General features: G+C 42.8%; 1 protein-coding gene across 7 annotated transcripts in view; it reads right to left on the reverse strand.

Annotated features, from left to right (window-relative positions):
- Positions 1 to 5,839: 5,839 nt before the first annotated feature.
- The window catches only part of LOC121581636 (protein shisa-6-like), a 114,787-nt gene continuing 98,953 nt past the window's right edge, over positions 5,840 to 21,673 (reverse strand). For 2 of the 7 annotated variants that reach the window (XM_041897292.1, XM_041897152.1), the window contains 5 exons: positions 20,113 to 20,172; positions 17,548 to 17,568; positions 16,413 to 16,565; positions 12,197 to 12,300; positions 5,840 to 7,822 (listed from right to left, as the gene is read on the reverse strand). In XM_041897292.1, coding sequence (XP_041753226.1) covers positions 7,049 to 7,822; positions 12,197 to 12,300; positions 16,413 to 16,565; positions 17,548 to 17,568; positions 20,113 to 20,172 — 1,112 coding nt within the window. In that variant the 3' untranslated portion in view covers positions 5,840 to 7,048. The remainder of the gene's footprint in view (positions 7,823 to 12,196; positions 12,301 to 16,412; positions 16,566 to 17,547; positions 17,569 to 20,112; positions 20,173 to 21,673) is intronic. The other 5 variants (XM_045225967.1, XM_041897215.1, XM_041897459.1 and 2 more) reach the window with 3 other exon arrangements.

Below are 21,673 nucleotides of genomic sequence, written 5' to 3' on the forward strand. Positions count from 1 at the left end.
GAATCTATCAAAGGGGCTCCTGCTCAGAATGAAGAAGAAGGTATCTTTAATCATCTTCTTAGCAAGACATCAGTCGGTTGCTAGGTTACAAGTCAGTCCTGAGAAACTGTTAATGTGAAAAGCTTGCGATGGTTTGCTATGTATAATATGAAAGCAGGCAACATACTAATTTGAAAGAAATGGCTGCAGTTCTTCACTTGCCTTTGGTAATGACAGGGATCATGCGTTTTACTCCCTAGATCTATTTTTCCCTTGACCCAGGGCCTTTTGCAATCATTCATACATTATCTTGAGCCATGCAGAACAGAATCAGGAGTCAAAAGTTACCACCTCCAGCACTACATCCTCACAATCAGACAATGTAGTAGCAGGTAATGAAGAATCGAAGATAATGTGTACCCCAATAATACCCCAAGCAATGTTGTTACCTTTTCAACTTTCAAAAACCAGACAGTTCCCCCTCACTCCCTTCCTTATTATTCCTACTGCGTTAGACGTTCAAAACAGTGCTATCGATGTTAGGAATAAGTCCCTCTGCTAAAGACTAAAACGTAATTGTAAATAATGACTCTCGAATGCCAAACCATAGATTTTTGGCTAATGCATGTTTTCTTGTTAATTTGGATGCTGGGATTTATAAGGTGGCTGCATGGGATTTGTCGGGTTATAGTCGGTTGTGGTTTTGTTGTATCCAATTGCAGTTTCCACGATTACGTAACCCAACGAGCCTCTTGTGGATTTGACAGCTCTAATGCAGTTCCACCTCCGACACCGCCAAAACAACGCTGTGCACCAACGAACTATCATGGTCCAAACACACCAAGACAGTCGTGAAGAGGGCACGACAAAGCCTATTCCCCCTCAGGAGACTGAAAAGATTTGGCATGGGTCCTCAGATGCTCAAAAAGTTATACAGCTGCCACATCGAGAGCATCCTGACTGGTTGCATCACCGCCTGGTATGGCAACTGATCGGCCTCCGACCGCAAGGCACTACAGAGGGTAGTGCGTACGGCCCAGTACATCACTGGGGCCAAGCTTCATGCCATCCAGGACCTCTATACCAGGCGGTGTCAGAGGAAGGCCCTCAAAATTGTCAAAGACTCCAGCCACCCTAGTCATAGACTGTTCTCTCTGCTACCGCACGGCAAGCGGCACCGGAGCGCCAGGTCTAGGTCCAAAAGGCTTCTCAACAGCTTCTACCCGCAAGCCATAAGACTCCTGAACAGCTAATCATGGCTACCCGGACTACTTGCACCCCCACCCCATCTTTTTACACTGCTGCTACTCTGTTAATTATTTATGCATAGTCACTTTAACTCTACCCACATGTACATATTACCTCAACTAGCCGGTGCCCCCGCACATTGACTCTGCACCGGTACCCCCCTGTATATAGCCTCCCTACTGTTATTTTCTTTTATTCTTTTTTTCTCAACACTTTTTTGTTGTTGTTGTTTTATTTTACTTTTTTATTAAGAAATAAATGCATTGTTGGTTAAGGGCTGTAAGTAAGCATTTCATGGTAATGTCTACACCTGTTGTATTCGGCGCATGTGGCAAATACAATTTTATTTTATTTTATTTGGAATCTGATTGAATCCTTAAGCCGTGTTCACGTTGGCAGTTTGAAGTGAATCAAATCAAATTTGGGGGCATATCTGATTCAAATCTATTCATTTTCCTGCAGTCTGAACAGCCAAAAAGCACATGGAATTGGATATTTCAAGCCACATTTCAAACTACCTTCGTAGGTGGTTTGAAGTCAGATACAAATCTGATTCCTGGCCATGTGACTTGTGTCTGAATGGTCAAATCTGATTTATTTGCCCTCAAGTGGTTTTTAGACTTATTTGGCATAGTGTTGCTTGCTAGCTATTCTGTTGACAGTTTTACAAGAACATGTGGTAGCTAATTAGCTTGTTAATTGTTTACAAACAAATTAGTGAATGTGCTAGAAAGCTAAACTACAACTAGCTAGTTGACTGCTGTAGCTAGCCAAAAATGACTTGTTTTGAAAGTTGGATCATCTTATCCTTTGAGGCTTTAAAATAGTTCTTACACTATGATTTTGAACATTCAAAGCAACTAGGAAACATCCATGGCAGGCATTGTTGTCACCTTAGCTTGCTACATAACTTCTGAGTGATAGGAAGCACCACCACCACCAATCAGCCTACACCACTGCACACACCCGTCGGTACTATGACAACTAGCGTAGCCATGTCAGCAAATGACTGCTGTCTGAACACACACAAATCTGATTTGGTCACTTGTAACTTGCTGTTTGGACAGTCAGTATTCCAAAACGGATTTGAAAAAACAAAACTGATTTGAGCATTAAGGCCTGCAGTGTGAACAAGGCTATAGTGTGGTGCTAGTTGGGTTCTGGCTGGGTTCAGGGCTCGGGTAATTAACTCTGACAGAGTTGATGAGCTACTAATTAAATGTGTATCTGGATCTGGCATCTGTCATAAAACAAACATCTGTTAGCTGTCTCTCCAATTGGATAATTATCAAGAGTTAGAGCTATAGAGTCTGGAACCCTGTCTTAGGGGGAGATACGTTTGGAATGATGGATTTAGAATCAACATTATCAGCATAGAAATGATCTTCCCCAAGTGTTTTTCAGTTGATGGCAGTTCCAATTGTTTCCTCAATGAATATGGACTTGAACATTTGGCCTGTTCACATGGACACTTCAAGCCTGTTTATCGTGGAGAATAAACATGTTAAATGTTGCTGTATCATCTTATCGCTGCGTATTGAGTTTTAGCTAAGATCCCCACTAAGATGCCAATACGGTATGTCAGATCAGAGTCAAAGTAGATGTCAGTCCCTCTCTGGATGTGGAGATCCAGTCAGCTCAACCTCTATTGACTCGTTTGCAGATGGATTAGTGGCACAAACAACAGCAAAGATCCCTCTGAAAGCAGTATTACACAGATATCCACAACATATATTGACATAGGGGATCTTCATAGAGGTGTGTGAAGGACAGTGGGAATGTTTATATGGTCAATATTTCATTATTAAACCAACAGAATAACATGGTCAAAATGCTAACTCAACAAATGGTTCTATTTGGGAAAGGTGAAATATGGAGTTTGTATATGTTTCTCACTCATATCGTTCATTGGTTATCGTAGTTACTGTGTGTTTGGGTTGAGGAGAAGAAGGTGTCAGTTTGAGAGTTCCCATGGAAACTGGTCTTCTTCATTCCCATTCAAAGATGACAAAACAGGAAATGACAGGGATAAATGGAAAAGCAACGACAGCTTCAACTAAATATTTCAAGAACAAAAAACGTCCTCTGTCTGCCCTCAACCTTGTCGTCATTAAAACTGGAGTAAGAGAATGAGAAGTCTTGCATTGTGGAACAAGACATTGTAAAAAAAAAAAGACAGTTTGAAAGCTCTTGATTATTTTATGGAAAGCCCTGTACTTGGCCTGATTCCCTTTTCTCACAGTGGAGATGGCTTTACCTTCAGTCTCTGTACCTGCCCACCTACCTTTTACGCTCCAGCTGATTCTCCCATCCATAGAGTCCCTTTGATTGGACCGTCATATTTTCATCTAAATGCTGAGAGGATCGGGTGCAAATTGACATTATTTTGTATTTGTGGGGGCCGCTTTGTTTGCTGTGAGAATTGGCCTTCGCATCCACAGGAGTTCAATGAATTTAAAAAAGGTCTGAAATTCCACTGGCTAGCATTAAAGTCCGAGAAATTAATTCAGATGTCAGTAGTAAAGTACTGTGGTAGCCTGCGTCTGTGGCATATTTCTTACTGCGGTAAGGCTGTTAAGTAACGCTGTCTGTCAGGGTGACATACTGTATGATAGGGATAGGTGTGAGAAAAACAAGATCACGGTTGTCGTGAGAAAAAAATTATCCTACCTATAATTTGCATTCCCTTTAATCTATAAAATATCACTTGATTGAAAACGTACAGGCAAGGAATTCTTATGAGTGTCTGAAAACCCCACCTTCAGCTCTCACTCACAGCCCTTTCAAACCCCTGAATGTATGGATGAGGCATACAGTACCAGTCAACAGTTTGGACACACCTACTCATTCCAGGGTTTTCTTTCTTTTTTTTACTATTTTCTACATTGTAGAATAATAGTGAAGACTTCAAAACTATGAAATAACACATATGGAATCATGTAGTAACCAAAAAAGTGTTGAACAAATCAAAATATATTTTATATTTGAGATTCTTCAAAGTAGTCACCCTTTGCCTTGATGACAGCTTTGCACACTCTTGGCATTCTCTCAACCAGCTTCATGAGGTAGTCACCTGGAATGCATTTCAATTAACAGGTGTGCCTTCTTAAAAGTTAATTTGAGGAATTTCTTTCCTTCTTAATGCGTTTGAGCCAATCAGCTGTGTTGTGCCAAGGTAGGGTTGGTATACAGAAGATAGCCCTATTTGATAAAAGACCAAGTCCATATTATGGCAAGAACAGCTCAAATAAGCAAAGAGAAACCATCATTACTTAAGACATGAAGGTCAGTCAATACGGAAAATGTCAAGAACTTTGAATTTTTCTTCAAGTGCAGTCGCAAAAACCTTCAAGCACTATGATGAAACTGGCTCTCATGAGGACAGACACAGGAAAGGAAGACCCAGAATTACCTCTGCTGCAGAGGATAAGTTCATTAGAGTTACTAGCCTCAGAAATTGCAGCCCAAATAAATGCTTCACATAGTTCAAGTAACAGACACATCTCAACATCAACTGTTCAGAGGAGACTGTGTGAATCAGACCTTCATGGTTGGATTGCTGCAAAGAAACCACTACTAAAGGACACCAATAAGAAGAAGAGACCTGCTTGGGCGAAGAAACACGAGCAATGGACATTAGACCGGTGGAAATCTGTCCTTTGGTCTGATGATTCCAAATTGCAGATTTTTGGTTCCAACCACTGTGGCTTTGTGAGATGTAGAGTAAATGAACGGATGATCTCCACATGTGTGGTTCCCATCGTGAAGCATGGAGGAGGAGGTGTGATGGTGTGGGGGTGCTTTGCTGGTGGCACTGTCAATGATTTATTTAGAATTCAAGGCACTCTTAACCAGCACGGCTACCACAGCATTCTGCAGTGATACGCCATCCCATCTGGTTGCGCTTAGTGGGACTATCATTTGCTTTTCAACAGGACAATGACCCAACACACCTCCAGGCTGTGTAAGGGCTATTTTACCAAGAAGGAGAGTATTGGAGTGCTGCATCAGATGACCTGGCCTCCACAATCACCTGATAACCCAATTGAGATGGTTTGGGATGAGTTGGACCGCAGAGTGAAGGAAAAGCAGCCAACAAGTGCTCAGCATATGTGGGAACTCATTCAAGACTGTTGGAAAAGCATTCCAGGTGAAGCTGGTTGAGAGAATGCCAAGAGTGTGCAAAGCTGTCATCAAGGCAAAGGGTGGCTACTTTGAAGAATCTCAAATATATCATATATTTTGATTTGTTTAACACTTTTTTGGTTACTACATGATTCCATGTGTGTTATTCCATAGTGTTGATATCTTCACTTTTATTCTACAATGTAGAAAATAGTAAAAATTAAGAAAAACCGTTGAATGAGTAGGTGTGTCCAAACTGTTGACTGGTACTGTATGTCAGCTCTACCAACTTTCAATGCTATAACTGACATATACCATTTAACTATATAATAACATATACCATTTTTCATGCACTTCAACAACAAGAGGACAAATATAGTTGTTTCAGAAGTGTTGCCTGTTAAAAAAAAATATGGATGGTTTATTTTGACCCTACTGCAACAAGAATCACCATCTTGTCCAACTAGGAACACAGTCTACATCCAAATATGAACAGTGGTTTATTTTTTATCAACAACACATTCATTCACATTCATTCTAATTCTACAAACATAGTTAAAGTATTCATTTATCCTATCAAATTGTTGGTTAAGTGGGTTTTCTAGTCTGAACTGATCACGAAACGGTGGAGGTTTATAACTTGTTCAGAATCTACTGAAAACATTAGACAGCCTAATACAAAAGCCAACTGATACAGACCCGTCCATAATACTGCCTCTAGAATTATAGCTTATTTACAATCATCTACGAGCAAGCCATCAGCGACCAAACTTATGAAACAACTGAACAGAAACGCGAAAATCTCATTAATTGATTGTGCTTTTTAAAACCACTTTTTAAAACCACTTCAGACTGAGGCATCAATAAAAGTGATAGTAACATTGGATTTGATTTATTTCCAGATCTTTCTATAGCTATGAGTAAGACTGGAGTTACAAACGGTAGTTTTTTAAAATATGTATATATTTATAACGTTATTACAGGGCTGTTCCAGTTCCATCAGCTGTGGTTGTGTCCTGTCTTTCAACAACAGAAGTCGTGGAGACATTGATCGGATCAGTCCTGGTGTTTTACCAATGCAAAGCTCTTTAGATTTGCAGTAGAAGTTCCTAGAATAAGAGATGTGTGTGCCTGAACCTCTCTATTCTCAAATATGTCAAATATGAATTACACCCAGATTGTTGCGGACAAGGGGAGTTGATGTTTAGGGCATGACAGGAATAACGTAAGTAGAGTAGATTAGCCAATTTCACAGCACACTACCACAGCTGTCTCAGTCTTTGTGGGGTTTGTGTCTACTGAAGAACTCCAGCCTCTTACAGTACAGTACTGTTCTTGGGTCTGGTGAAGTCTGAAAAGGCAAAGAGATCTGAGTGTACCTTTTGTTTGACTTAAAAACATACAATTATCGTCCTGTTATACTCGCCAATCTCTTCCCATCCCTTTCCCCCCCCCACACACACACACACTCCCCCATACTGTGTGGCTGTCAGTAGAGCATGGTGCTTGCAACACAAAGGGTCAAAGGTTTGATTCCCGCTGGGGCCGGCCATACATAAAAATGTATGCACACATGACTGTAAGTCACTTTGGATAAAAGTGTCTGTTAAATGGCGTGTAATATAAACTGGCGATGAGATGTTTAGCGTTCACCTCTGACTCTCTACCAAGCTAGCCGTTAGCGTGCTAGATTGTGTTAAACAGTCACTTCGGTCTTGCTGCCTGTGCGGTAGTGCTGCTGGGGCATGTAGTGGAGCTGCTCCACAGTATGGGTCCTTCTGGAGGCAAACTGCTGTCTCTTATTAGTTGTGTGGTTCATGGCTAACGTGCTGGAGTGCCCCCCTGCTCCAGCTCCGCCCGCCGCCCCTGCGTTGTTCGAGGCACTGGGGTGGGAGTGCATTTTTGTCATCTTGTAGTGGTCCATGAGCGGCGTCGTGGGCATGAACACGTCCGGGTGCGAGATGGCGTGCGACATCGACTTGTCGTTGTTGCCTCGGAATCCGCCGGACACGCGCTTCAGCGACATCATCATTTTGTCCGGCGAGATCAGAGGATCCTGGGAGTACAGGCGGTCTTGGGAGTACAGGTGGTCTTGGGAGTATAGGCGGTCTTGGGAGAAATGGCGGTCTTTCGGGTACATGTGGTCTTGCGATTGTAACAGCCTGTCCTTGGAGTGCATGCGGTCCTTGGAGTACAGCCGGTCCTGGGACATCAAGCGTTCCTGGGACATCAAGCGGTCGGCAGACAGTAGCTGCTCATCAGACAGGATACGTCCTCCTTGCCGGGTCATTCCCATCCGATGGTCTGGATCTCTGTTTGGGGACAGGACCCGGTCCTGGGACATGGCCCTCTGGACACGGGGAGGCCTCTGTCTTCTGGGGGCCTGCTGAGACTGGGCCTGTTGGGGTGGGGCCTGGGACACCTGGGGCTGGGGGGGCTGGCTCTGGAGCTGCTGCTGCTGCTGCTGCTGCTGGAGGAATGGGTGAAGATAGTCAACTGTTGATGTATTCAATATCTTGGGACTTTTGCAACTGCATTAACTAAACAGCACCACTGCATAAATAAACTGCAGCTTTATATAAATAAGTACACTATTAGCTGTTTTTGTATTTTTATCAGTAACTTATTGTATTAATCAACAGTATGATACTGTATGAACTGAATACAGTAGATTACTGTAGAATGTACAGTAAAATACTATACATTTGTTTTACAGCACACTGTAAGACCTTTCTGTAATTTTAACAGTAAAACACTGTAGAATGCACTGTAAAATATCTTAAATCTGTTTTACAGTATTAATTATGGTGCATTGTGGGAAAATGTTGTGAGCGGGGAAAGAGTCTCTTGCTCATTAACATATTTTAAGGCGTGCCTTGTAAGAGGCTCTATTTGTTGCACCCCCATAAGTGAGAATGCTGTACCCCCCACAGAATACGGTAATATACTGTAGTTTAGGAATTCTACAACCCTTGTCGTGAAACTCTACAGTAACTTAGTGGCCAATTGCTGCCAGTTATTTACAGTACCATACCACATTTGTGGCGCGCCAAAAACCTTTTGAACACTAGTGGGTGCATGGTATTGTTGTTTCTCACTAATTAACATATTTTGAGGCGTGTCTTGCAAGAGGCTATATTTGTTACATCCGTTAGTTAGAGTGCTGTACCAATTTAAGTGATATGTGGTAGTGGTCCTCTAACAATTACATTTATATGGGGATCAGAGTGGCAGCAAGTCTCAACCCTGTAATGGTTGAGTGACTAGTCATGTCCTTTTGATCACTGTGGAAGTCCTTGTTAAGGTCTTTGTTAAAACCTAAAGTGATATAAAACACCAAATATCAGTTGGTATAGTGTAATATATAAATATTTATTCACTATTAGCAATTGCTGATTTTATTTTAAATCCAATTCAACAATAAAGTACTGTATTGCTGTTTTTCTATATATTTACTTCAACATACTGTAAATTCTGGTCCATTGTGGAGAAATATTGTGGGGGGAGAAAGAATCGCTGTCTCATTAACATATTTTAAGGTGTCAATTGTAAGTGGCTATATTTCTTGTACCCATTAGTGAGCATGCTGTACCAATTTAAGTGATATATGGTGGTAGTTCCCTAACAATGACATATGACATATGTTACGTAGTCCCCTGTAGCTCAGTTGGTAGAGCATAGCGCTTGCAACGCCAGGGTTGTGGGTTCTTTTCCCGTGGGGGGCCAGTATGAAAAAGGTATGCACTCACTAAGTGTAAGTCGCTCTGGATAAGAGCGTCTGCTAAATGTAAATGTACAATATATAGGGAACAGATCAAAGTGGTAGTGGTTCTTTACCCTTTTAATGGTTGAATATTTACCCATGTCCAGTTCATCTGTTCTGCCTTGTAATCATGGCCAGTTTGGAAGGCTTTGTTTAGGCCTCTAAAAGTGCAAGTGATATAAAACAACTAGTAGTCATTAATATGCTGCATCAAGTTAATGTGAATATCTCAGTATTGTATTGACTTTAATGCAGGGAAACTTAAATCCTTTCTACCTCATTTCTACCAGCATGTTAAATGTGCAACCTGAGGGAAAAAAAATCTAGACCACCTTTACTCCACACACAGAGACGTGTACAAAGCTCTCCCTTGCCCTCCATTTGGCAAATCTGACCATAACTCTATCATCCTGATTCCTGCTTACAAGCAAAAACTAAAGCAGGAAGCACCAGTGACTCGGTTAATAAGGAAGTGGTCAGATGACGCAGATGCTAAGCTACATGACTGTTTTGCTAGCACAGACTGGAATATGTTCCGGGATTCTTCAGATAGCATTGAGGAGTACACCACATCAGTCACTGGCTTCATCAATAAGTGCATTGATGACGTCGTCCCCACAGTGACCGTACGTACATACCCCAACCAGAAGCCATGGATTACAGGCAACATCCGCACTGAGCTAAAGGGAAGAGCTGCCGCTTTCAAGGAGCTTATAAGAAATCCTGCTTTGCCCTCCAATGAACCATCAAACAGGCAAAGAGTCAATACAGGACTAAGATTGAATCATACTATACCGGCTCTGACGCTCGTCGGATGTGACAGGACTTGAAAACTATTACAGACTACAAAGGGAAGCACAGCCGCGAGCTGCCCAGTGACACAAGCCTACCAGACAAGCTAAATCACTTCTATGCTTGCTTCGAGGCAAGCAACACTGAAGCATGCATGAGAGCATCAGCTGTTCCAGATGACTATGTGATCACTCTCTCTGTAGCCGATGTAAGACTTTTAAGCAGGTCAACATTCACAAGGCCGCAGGGCCAGACGGATTACCAGGACGTGTACTCCGAGCATGCGCTGACCAACAGGCAAGTGTTTTCACTGACATTTTCAACATGTCCCTGACTGAGTCTGTAATACCAACATGTTTCAAGCAGACCACCATAGTCCCTGTGGCCAAGAACACTAAGATAACCTGCCTAAATGACTACCGACCCGTAGCACTCAACTGCTTTGAAAGGTTGGTCATGGCTCACATCAACACCATTATCCCAAAAACCCTAGACCCACTCCAATTTGCATACTGCCCCAACAGATCCACAGATGATGCAATCTCTATTGCACTCCACACTGCCCTTTCCCACCTGGACAAGAGGAACACCTACGTGAGAATGCTACTCATTGACTACAGCTCAGCGTTCAACATTATAGTGCCCTCAAAGCTCATCACTAAGCTAAGGACCCTGGGACTAAACACCTCCCTCTGCAACTGGATCCTGGACTTCCTGACGGGCCGCCCCTCAGGGGTGCGGGCTCAGTCCCCTCCTGTACTCCCTGTTCACTCATGACTGCAACGACTCCAACATCATCATTACGTTTGCAGACGACACAACAGTGGTAGACCTGATCACCGACAATGATGAGACAGCCTATCGGTAGGAGGTCAGAGACCTGGCCGTGTGGTGCCAGGAAACAACCTCTCCCTCAACGTGATCAAGACAAAGGAGATGATTGTGAACAACAACAAAAAAAAGAAGACTGAGCACGCCCCCATTCTCATCGACGGGGCTGTAGTGGAACAGGTTGAGAGCTTCAAGTTCCTTGGTGTCCACATCACCAACAAACTATCATGGTCCAAACACACCAAGACAGTTGTGAAGAGGGCACGACAAGGCCTATTCCCCCTCAGGAGACTGAAAAGATTTGGCATGGGTCCTCAGATCCTCAAAAAGTTATACAGCTGCACCATCGAGAGCATCCTGACTGGTTGCATCACCGCCTGGTATGGCAACTGATCGGCCTCCGACCACAAAGCACTACAGAGGGTAGTGCATACGGCCCAGTACATCACTGGGTCCAAGCTTCCTGCCATCCAGAACCTCTATACCAGGCGGTTTCAGAGGAAGGCCCTAAAAATTGTCAAAGACTCCAGCCACCCTAGTCATAGACTGTTCTCACGGCAAGCAGTACCGGAGCACCAAGTCTAGGTCCAAAAGGCTTCTTAACAGCGTCTACCCCCAAGCCATAAGACTCCTGAACAGCTAATCATGGCTACCCGGACTATTGGCATTGCCCCACCCATCCCACCCCAACCCCTCTTTTACGCTGCTGTTGATTATTTATGCATAGTCACTTTAACTCTACCCACATGTACATATTACCTCAATTACCTCGACTAGCCGGTGCCCCCGCACATTGACTCTGTACCGGTACACCCTGTATATATATAGCCTCCCTAATGTTATTTTATTTTACTGCTGCTCTTTAATTATTTGCTATTTTCTATTTTTTACTTAACACTTTTTTTTTATTTTCTTAAAAAACTGCATTGTTGGTTAAGGGCTTGTAAGTAAGCATTTCACTGTAAGGTCTACACCTGTTGTATTCGGCGCATGTGGCAAATAAAATTTGATTCGATTTGATTTGACTATCCAGAAAGTCAGAGATATATCATAAGATATCTTGTTGTAATTACAATTATTTTGAAGACCAATGTATCCCTAAATATAATAGCATTTTCAGTAACTGTTACAGAAACGTTTTTACTTGCTATGACTGTGATGTTTTTTTTATCAACCTTGGTTGAATGCACTGACTGTAAGTTACTAAGGAAAAGACCGCCTGCTAAATGACCAAAATTTACAAATGAAAACTTGCAAAGAATACTGGGTAATATGCCGATGCGCGGGTAATTCCAGTAAAATACTGTAAATTAGATTAATGGTAACATTTTTGGTACTGTAACATGGCTTAACATAAAAAGTATTACAGTAGCTGTACTGTAAAATAAATTACAGTAACTTGCTGGCAGCAAGTTACTGTACATTTTACAGGAATGTTTTACAGTGTAGCTGCAGTACCTGTTCCTGGCTCATTTTAATGACGTGTAAAGGCAGGGTGCTTCTGGCTGCAAGGTCAGGGAGGTGACGCTTGCAGGTGTAGTAGTCGTCGACGTCTTTATCCGCTGTGGAGAGACAGAAAGAAAGAGAACAGGTGGATTAGGAGAGAGAAAGAGGAAGGGAGAGAGTAGGAGGGAAAGAGAGAAAAATGAAAAATAAAGGTTGAAAGAATTGAGGGTCTGAAGGTTCTTCAGAGTCTGAGGATATTAAATGTGATGCCCCATCTGTGATTCTACCAGCGTTTCTGGCTGTGGGCATGAACTTTCCAAAGGTTGTGTAAAAGTCTGTAAACAAACAGTGTCATATTGCATGCACAACACAGAAACGTCATACACAAAGACCATCGAAATGTCGAAGGATGACATTCATGTGAAATAGATTTTAAATGACTGCAAAGGGTCCTTCAGATGAAAATTCTGCATGTTCATGTATTATCAAACAGCACATGGATAGGGGCTGTGTACAAGAACAGCTCAGGAGATAAACCAAAAGTATGTGGAACATCTCATTCCAAAATCATGGGCATTAATGTGGAGTTAGTCCTCTCTTTGATGCTATAACAGCCTCCACTCTTCTGGGAAGGCTTTCCACTAGATGTTGGAACATTGCTGCGGGGACTAACTTCCATTCAGCCACAAGAGCATTAGTGAGGTCTGGCACTGATGTTGGGTGATTAGGCCTGGCTCGCAGTCAGCGTTTCAATTCATCCCAAAGGTGTTCGATGGGGTTGAGGTCAGGGCTCTGTGCAGGCCAGTCAAGTTCTTCCACAGCAAAATCGTCTAGAATGTCATTGTAATAGAACGCGTTTCCACTGCTCCAGAGTTCAATGGTGGCGAGTTTACACCACTCCAGCCGACGCTTGGCATTGCGCACGTTGCTTCCCGAGGAAGTTTGGAACTCGGTAGTGAGTGCTGCAACCAAGGACAGACGATTTTTACGCGCTACGCACCTCAGCACTCGGTGGCCCTACCACTTTGCGGCTGAGCTGTTTTTGCTCCTAGACGTTTTCACTTCACAATAACAGAACTTACAGTTGACCGGGGGCAGCTCTAGCAGGGCAGACATTTGACGAACTGACTTGTTGGAAAGGTGGCATCCTATGACGGTGCCACGTTGTAAGTCACTGAGCTCTTCAGTAAGGCCATTCTACTGCCAATGTTTGTCTATGGAGATTGCATGGCTGTGTGTTCGATGTTATACACCTGTCAGCAACGGGTGGGGCTGAAATAGCCGAATCCACTAATTTGAAGGGGTGTCCACATACTTTTGTATAGATAGTGTATGTGCATGCCTCCAGATTGTCTTGGAAGGATGTGTGATATCACACCCTGTATGTTTTATACAGAAGACTCACTGGGAACCATGCATCAATCATTAGTCATACATAGAGATTCGACATAGTCACAAACACACACACACACGAGCACGTGCGCTACACCCACACACAGACAATCTGTCAAGAATGACTAAGTAAAGCTGCGGAATAAATCGTTTCAAAAATAAAAAAGTTCACCCCCCGTAAAGACATAATGAGAGACGTCACTGGACAGTTGACGTCCTTGGAGTCTCTATTCTTTTCTCACGTTGTCTTTGACTGTTTTACTGCTAAAGTGAGACGGAGGTGAACGTTAATAGCATTCATCAGATGAATAACAAAAGATGTGTCCGCCTTACACAGAACCCAGAAAGAAAACACCAAGCCGTGTCAGTTGCAATACGGTCACAAAGCTTCTGAAACATCTCAGGCTGATCACTTCCTATACTCAAAGGGAATTACCTAAGGTATATTACCTGATGAATAATGAAAAGATACGTGTATGTTTTTTTTTTTTATTGGCATGAGAATAATAATGAATAGGTTAAATATAAGTCTCATGAATGAAAGAGTCAATAAAAGTAAGACTTCATTCTGAAGCAGTTATTTTGAGATGAGAGAAAAATGTTGAAGAAGGCAAGGCCAATTCAGGCAGAAAAATCCTCTGAAAAAGGAATGAATAAATTACTTATGATACGTACTGTGCTGTACTTTCAATGTATACATCAATTTACATTCATAAGTAGATGCTGAGATTTTCATTTTTTTCATTTTTCCACTAAGCCTCGGGCTTTATCCTACATGATCTTTCAGTAGAAAGACAATATCTGACTAACAAAGAGAACTGCATGGCGCCTTCTGCTTTGGAAGCAGATAAAGACTGCTACTGTAGACCGGCTGGCATCGCCTGAGGACAGTTTTAAGTTTCAACATAGCGGCAGAGATTATTCTACGGCTTTGACTGGACTGGATTGTGGGCCTCGACCATAGCCGCGAGAAGTAGGGGTGCTGAGTGTGCTGCAGCATTCCATGATAAATTGAAATCAACAAAAAATGTGTATTAAAATACTTTTTAAAAAAACAGCTTCACAGGATAACAGCAACAACAACATTCACCATGCCAACACACATTAAGACATTTTCCCAATAACTAACATTTCCCAAGCACTGACATTTTCCAAGCAATATGCAGTCCAACTTCTATTAGATTCAGACTGTAGAACATTGTTTTGCTGATTACACCCTTCCAGATATGTGGATCACAAGTAGACAATAACAACAGACACCTGAGACAGGATCAGTATAACGATGTTCACCCACTCTAGAGATAGCTGATGGAATCAGTATAACGATGTTGACCCACTCTAGAGATAGCTGATGGGATCAGTATAACGATGTTGACCCACTCTAGAGATGGCTGATGGGATCAGTATAACGATGTTGACCCACTCTAGAGATAGCTGATGGGATCAGTATAACGATGTTGACCCACTCTAGAGATGGCTGATGGGATCAGTATAACGATGTTGACCCAATCTAGAGATGGCTGATGGGATCAGTATAACGATGTTGACCCACTCTAGAGATAGCTGATGGGATCAGTATAACGATGTTGACCCACTCTAGAGATGGCTGATGGGATCAGTATAACGATGTTGACCCAATCTAGAGATAGCTGATGGGATCAGTATAACGATGTTGACCCACTCTAGAGATGGCTGATGGGATCAGTATAACGATGTTGACCGAATCTAGAGATAGCTGATGGGATCAGTATAACGATGTTGACCCACTCTAGAGATAGCTGATGGGATCAGTTGTAGATTCAGATCCTTTACTTTGTTAAACATTTAGGAAAACACTATGTGAGCTCGGTAGGTGTTTTTGATTGAATAGGTCTTTGAGTGTGTGTGTGTGTGTGTGTGTGTGTGTGTGTGTGTGTGTGTGTGTGTGTGTGTGTGTGTGTGTGTGTGTGTGCGTGCGTGCGTGCGTGCGTGCGTGCGTGCGTGCGTGTGTGTGCGCACTGTATGTTGACTGAATACAAATCCCCTACAGAATTTTCAGAAGCAGGGACTTTGAGTTGTAGCCTGTACCATAGATTCAGATCCCTCCTTTTGTTCCCGTGCCAACAGTGAAGTATAGAACAGCCATGATGCAATTACACAAGCCTTAAGGAATGTTTGCATTCCACTTCTAGAATATGATGACATGAGACCTCATTCGAATGCAGAAGCCAGCGGAGTACACTGAATCAATAGAACTGCTCATAGCTTAATGAGGTTAAACGCTCACAGAGAAATGGTGTCTGCTGCTAGTGCTGCTTCTCTCCAGAGAGGTCTTTAAGGGGAGAGGGTGAGCGTGTGGTGTATAGGGTTTTCAAGAAGCAGTGACATGTAGGAAGTTGTGGAGGAGAATGGATGACATGTAAAAAAATATATATATTTTCTGTGCCGTCTCATTCAGACACTCTGTTTATGCCTTCAAGAGCCAGGGCTTTTCTGGAAAGGTAGTGAACGCCGGTGCGCTTCTAATGAATATTATGACCCTTTCAGGAGAAAGTGTCCTTTCATTGTCCTTTCATTTGCATCTTATGGTATAATCCCTCATAAACGTTTGCCAGTCGAGTAACGAGCCGAGTAACGAATGCAAATGTTTTAACATGCCAGAGTAGGCTGTAATTTATGCAGTATAATTTTTAACATGCCAGAGTAGGCTGTAATTTATGCAGTAGAATTTTTAACATGCCAGAGTAGGCTGTAACTTATGCAGTAGAATTTTTAACATGCAGTACATTTAACAGAGATAGTGGAAGCCCCGTCAGCGTTACTGCTAATGGTGATTTGTGCTGTGGTGGGGACCTACTCAGTCTCTTCAGGGAGGAGTATCTGTTGAGGTCGGCCTTGACAGCGGCCTCGTAGGTGGGTGGCAGGTGGGACAGGCTCTGGAATGAGCGTGAGGAGGACAGGTCATACGGCTCCGTCTGTGAGGTCAGGATGCCACTCATCCTAGTGTTCTCTGGGGAGACACCAAAACAAAGAGGGAAAAAATGTTTCCTAAAAATATACGGCGTCAGATCAAAGGCAACGATGGCAGAGCACGCCTGCTGAGGAAGGGAGGAGGGAGGGACGGGAGTGAGGGTAGGTGGAACTTGTTTAGAGAGCGTTTGGTAGAGTCTGGGAGGTGGATGGTGAGGTGAAAGAAGGAGAGGGGCTAAGGGACATGGGTTAAGAGGTGGACATCAGGCACTCTGGGAGCGTTTGGCACTGTCTGGTACAGTAGATAAAATGATGTGACAGGGCAGGTGACAATGGCCCCAAAACAACACCAGACCAAACAACAGATGTCTGCTTCACAGTGACCCTGACTGCGACAGTTTGTGCGCTGTCATTTGAGGAGGGGTGGGGAGTTGGATGGGGAGAGGGCTAGGACAGGGCAGCGACACGCTTGTCTGACTGATGCGATGTCATGCCAGAGAGAGATGGGCAAACTGGGACCTCTCTCTCTCTCTCTGTGTCTCTCTCTCTCCTGTGGGCTTTGAGTCTGTCATGCAGAGCAGCGGCCAGATAAAGTGAGGGAGGAGAAAAAAAGAGCAGAGGGAGAGAGAATGAGAAGATGAAGAGGGAAGGCGGATTGGAGGGGAGAGATAGAGAGAGAGAGAGGGAGAGAGAGAGAATGAGAAGATGAAGATGAAGAGGGAGAGAAGAGTGGAGGAGAGAGAGAGAGAGAGAGAGAGAGAGAGAGAGAGAGAGAGAGAGAGAGAGAGAGAGAGAGAGAGAAACACACTGCTAAATCACCAGGCACATTACGACCACACCACACACTATGTGGACTGGGGAAGGTACAAAGGCTGAACGGTGGGTGAGTGTGAGGTGGGGTGAATAGAAGGGTGTGTTTGAATGTGAGTGCAATTATGTTGATTTATGTGTGAATAAGTGTGTGTGTATAAGTGACTGTGTGTGTGTGTGTGTGTGTGTGTGTGCGTGCGTGCGTGACTTACCACGTCTCAATGATCGGTGAGCTACCCCACCCAAGTGAAAAACAGACAGTTCAGAATCATGTTGATGGTGTGAAACAGCATTCAGACCAAACCCAGCCAACACAAACCCCACCAACACACACCCAGCCAACACACACCTCATTCATTACCATAAGTCCAGAAAATAGCTCTGGAATAAACCAATGATGCATATAACTTGTATGTATTTGGAACAGACAAATGATCTAATGTGCCTTCAGATAGAGTAAAAATGCACCTTATGAATGAATATGTCTCCATCCCCTCTTTGTCTGAAATCAAGTAACGAATTTGACAGATCAATGTGATTTTTTTTTATTGAATGAAAGCTTCTAAATTGCTTTCAACACCTAATATGCATTTGCATTGCATAGCGGTGGGTACAATGAGGCGGCGGCAGCCAATAAGAAGAGTTGGAGGTGTGGCCTATTGGGGGCGTGGCTTTCAGTTTGTTCTTTAAAAAAAACATATATAATTATATGTTCACTGCCAGCACTGAATATTAAAGCTGCAATGTTTAACCTTTTGGGCGACCCAACAAAATTCACATAGAAATGAACGTTATAGATCCGTCATTCTCATTGAAAGCAAGTCTAAGAAGCGGTACATGCTTCACTGTGGGGATGGTGTTCTCGGGGTGATGAGAGGTACTGGGTTTGCGCCAGACATAGCGTTTTCCTTGATGGCCAAAAAGCTCAATTTTAGTCTCATCTGACCAGAGTACCTTCTTCCATATGTTTGGGGAGTCTCCCACATGCCTTTTGGCGAACACCAAACATGTTTGCTTATTTTTTTTTATTTAAGCAATGGCTTTTTTCTGGCCACTCTTCCGTAAAGCCCAGCTCTGTGGAGTGTACGGCTTAAAGTGGTCCAATGGACAGATACTCCAATCTCCGCTGTGGAGCTTTGCAGCTCCTTCAGGGTTATCTTTGGTCTCTTTGTTGCCTTTCTGATTAATGCCCTCCTTGCCTGGTCCATGAGTTTTGGTGGGCAGCCCTCTCTGGGCAGGTTTGTTGTGGTGCCATATTCTTTCCATTTTTTAATAATGGATTTTATGGTGCTCCATGGGATGTTCAAAATGTTGTATATGTTTTTATAACCCAACCCTGATCTGTACTTCTCTACAACTTTGCCCCTGACCTGTTTGGAGAACTCCGTGGTCTTCATGGTGCCGCTTGCTTGGTGGTGCCCCTTGCTTAGTGGTGTTGCAGTCTCTGGGGCCTTTCAGAACAGGTGTATATATACTGAGATCATGTGACAGATCATGTGACACTTAGATTGCACACAGGTGGACTTTATTTAACTAATTATTTGACTTCTGAAGGTAATTGGTTGCACCAGATCTTATTTAGGGGCTTCATAGCAAAGGGGGTGAATACATATGCACGCACCACTTTTCCGTTATTTATTTTTTATACATTTTTGAAACAAGTTATTTTTTTCATTTCACTTCACCAATTTGGACTATTTTGTGTATGTCCATTACATGAAATCCAAATAAAAATCCATTTAAATTACAGGTTGTAATGCAAAAAAATTGGAAAAACGCCAAGGGGGATGAATCCTTTTGCAAGGCACTGTACACGGAGGATATCACAGGTTGTAGTGTATCTAAGCAACACAGCACATTGGTATACCAATCCCTTTTATGTGTCTTGTGATTGAAGTGTGTGTGTTTGATGTGTTGTCGGAATGGATTTCTAATGTTTCCCATAGATTTCATTGGGATGTCTTCATGGATCACTCCTCTGATTTAGCAGTGTGTAATGGAACACACATTGAATTGTCACACACGAGGAGATGTGTTGCGACTACAGAATCTCCTTAAAACCCAGCGGTAGCCCTGGAGGGGAGAGGCTTCCACGCAGGGTTGAGCCGACACTGAACATCAGAATACAAGCCAGAGAGGCCAATCCAATGTTAAACAAACACAAAGGCAGTGGATTATCTCTCCTTTTCTTTCTTCTTTGTCCTCTTCTCACCCTTTGTCTTTATGAAACCAGCTTCCTCATATCTCTCCATCAGCCCCTATCCCCCCTAAACCCGGCTCTTGTGAATGAATAGAGACAATTGGCTGCAGAAAATCCCTAAATGCCATTTGTAATGAAACTGGGGCTGATTTCTTCAGCGACAGCAGAAGGTTAGAATATAATCTTATAATGACAGGGTCAATCATCTGAGGAGGAACGCGTTCTGTGGTAGAACCATATAGCCGGGATGCCCTGACCTTAACAGGACATTAACTTGATGACAAAGCCAATCGTATTTCCCTTTAGTAGGTGATATGATGTATATTCAGTATATTCATGTCAAAGAGTGTTTCGAAGTTAATTCCCAAAACCGGGGCTTCATTTTTCATTAGAATGGCCCGGTTTTGAATGAAGTGATTTTGTTACATTCGTCTTTGTACAAATAACTGGGCGGCTCTGTTTTCAACATCCACACTAAAGTAATGTACCGGGCGTGAATTCTAAGTAATAGCCTATCCTACAGTGGAGACTGTAACATAACCCTGTGTCTGGATGAAGTGCTGTTAGCTGTCCTTACCATTATGAATGCGTGTTGGGCTACCTAGAACCGTATGGTTGTAGTTGTGCTGGTGGGTACCTGTGAAAACAGCAATGGAGACGATCATTCAACGTGACAAGCATATCAGATATTGTATCTGATCAAAAGTAATGACATGGTTTAATACAAGCGGAGATCTAGTATAAGCATCATTAAAGGAATAGTTCACCCTAAAATGAACGTTTGTTAGATGTTTCCATACCTCAAAAGTGGTCTTTAAATTGAATCAAGCTTAGTCCATATTCAATGCAATCTGTTATGTTGATCCCGACTTAGGAATTTAAGCAAAATCTACAGGCTTCAACCCCAAATGAATAAGAAAGAGTAGCACAATCAAAGACCACTTTTTTCGAGGTAATAAAAAACATCTGACAAACGTATATATTCAGACGTAGAGAATCCCTTTAACATCCTCCATCTAAGGACACAGATAGAATCCCTTTAACATCCTCCATCTAAGGACACGGATAGAATCCCTTTAACATCTTCTATCTAAGGACACGGATAGAATCCCTTTAACATCTTCTATCTAAGGACACGGATAGAATCCCTTTAACATCTTCTATCTAAGGACACGGATAGAATCCCTTTAACATCTTCCATCTAAGGACACGGATAGAATCCCTTTAACATCTTCTATCTAAGGACACGGATAGAATCCCTTTAACATCTTCTATCTAAGGACACGGATAGAATGATGACGGAAGATGGAGACAAAACGGTAATGAGAGAAAACGAGGGGAAGGATGAAGAATGTGGAAGGATGAAGAATGTGGAAGGATGAAGAATGTGGAAGGATGAAGAATGGGGAAGGATGAAGAGGTGGAGACTCCTCAGTCCCGTCGTAACCTAGCCGTTACCCTGTATAGCAATATTCACATACACACTGGCATGAAATATGAACATACACACTGACATGGGAGATGAATGCCCTTGTTCTTTAAAAAATTTGCATTATTGAGAAAAAAAATCTCAACAAAATCCCATTTAAGTCTGAAAATATTTGGTGATTTTCTAACCCTTGGAATCAGACATTTTGGGATGACAGTGATTGGTGCTTAGTGACCATGTGACCCCTTTAATGACCTTGTTGCACTGAGTCAGGTGATGAAAGGCAGCTATTCTGAGTTCTCTGTGTCTGTGTCTTTGTCTGTGTGTGTGTGTGTGTGTGTGTGTGTGTGTGTGTGTGCGTGTGTGTCTGAGTGATCCAGGTGAAAAAGCAACGACAGCTAGATAGAACACCCGATGCAGAGTGCCGTTGCAACGCGTTCACTCGGCTGTGTGCTGTTGTGCCTGTTTCAAAATGCATCCAGAACCCACTGCTATAACACTCCATTTAAATCGGTCACAAAGCTGAGACGGGAGAGAGGACCCCACTCGCACGCTCTCACATCATGGGTTTCAATATTTGTTTAGGAAGATGGATTGTGTCATCGGAGTACATGCGCTGTGGGTGTGTACAGATGTACAGTTGAAGTCGGAAGTTTACACACACCTTAGCCAAATACATTTAAACTCAGTCTTTCACAATTCCTGACAT

Source organism: Coregonus clupeaformis, chromosome 1, assembly GCF_020615455.1.
Source record: "Coregonus clupeaformis isolate EN_2021a chromosome 1, ASM2061545v1, whole genome shotgun sequence".
Classification (NCBI taxonomy): domain Eukaryota; kingdom Metazoa; phylum Chordata; class Actinopteri; order Salmoniformes; family Salmonidae; genus Coregonus; species Coregonus clupeaformis.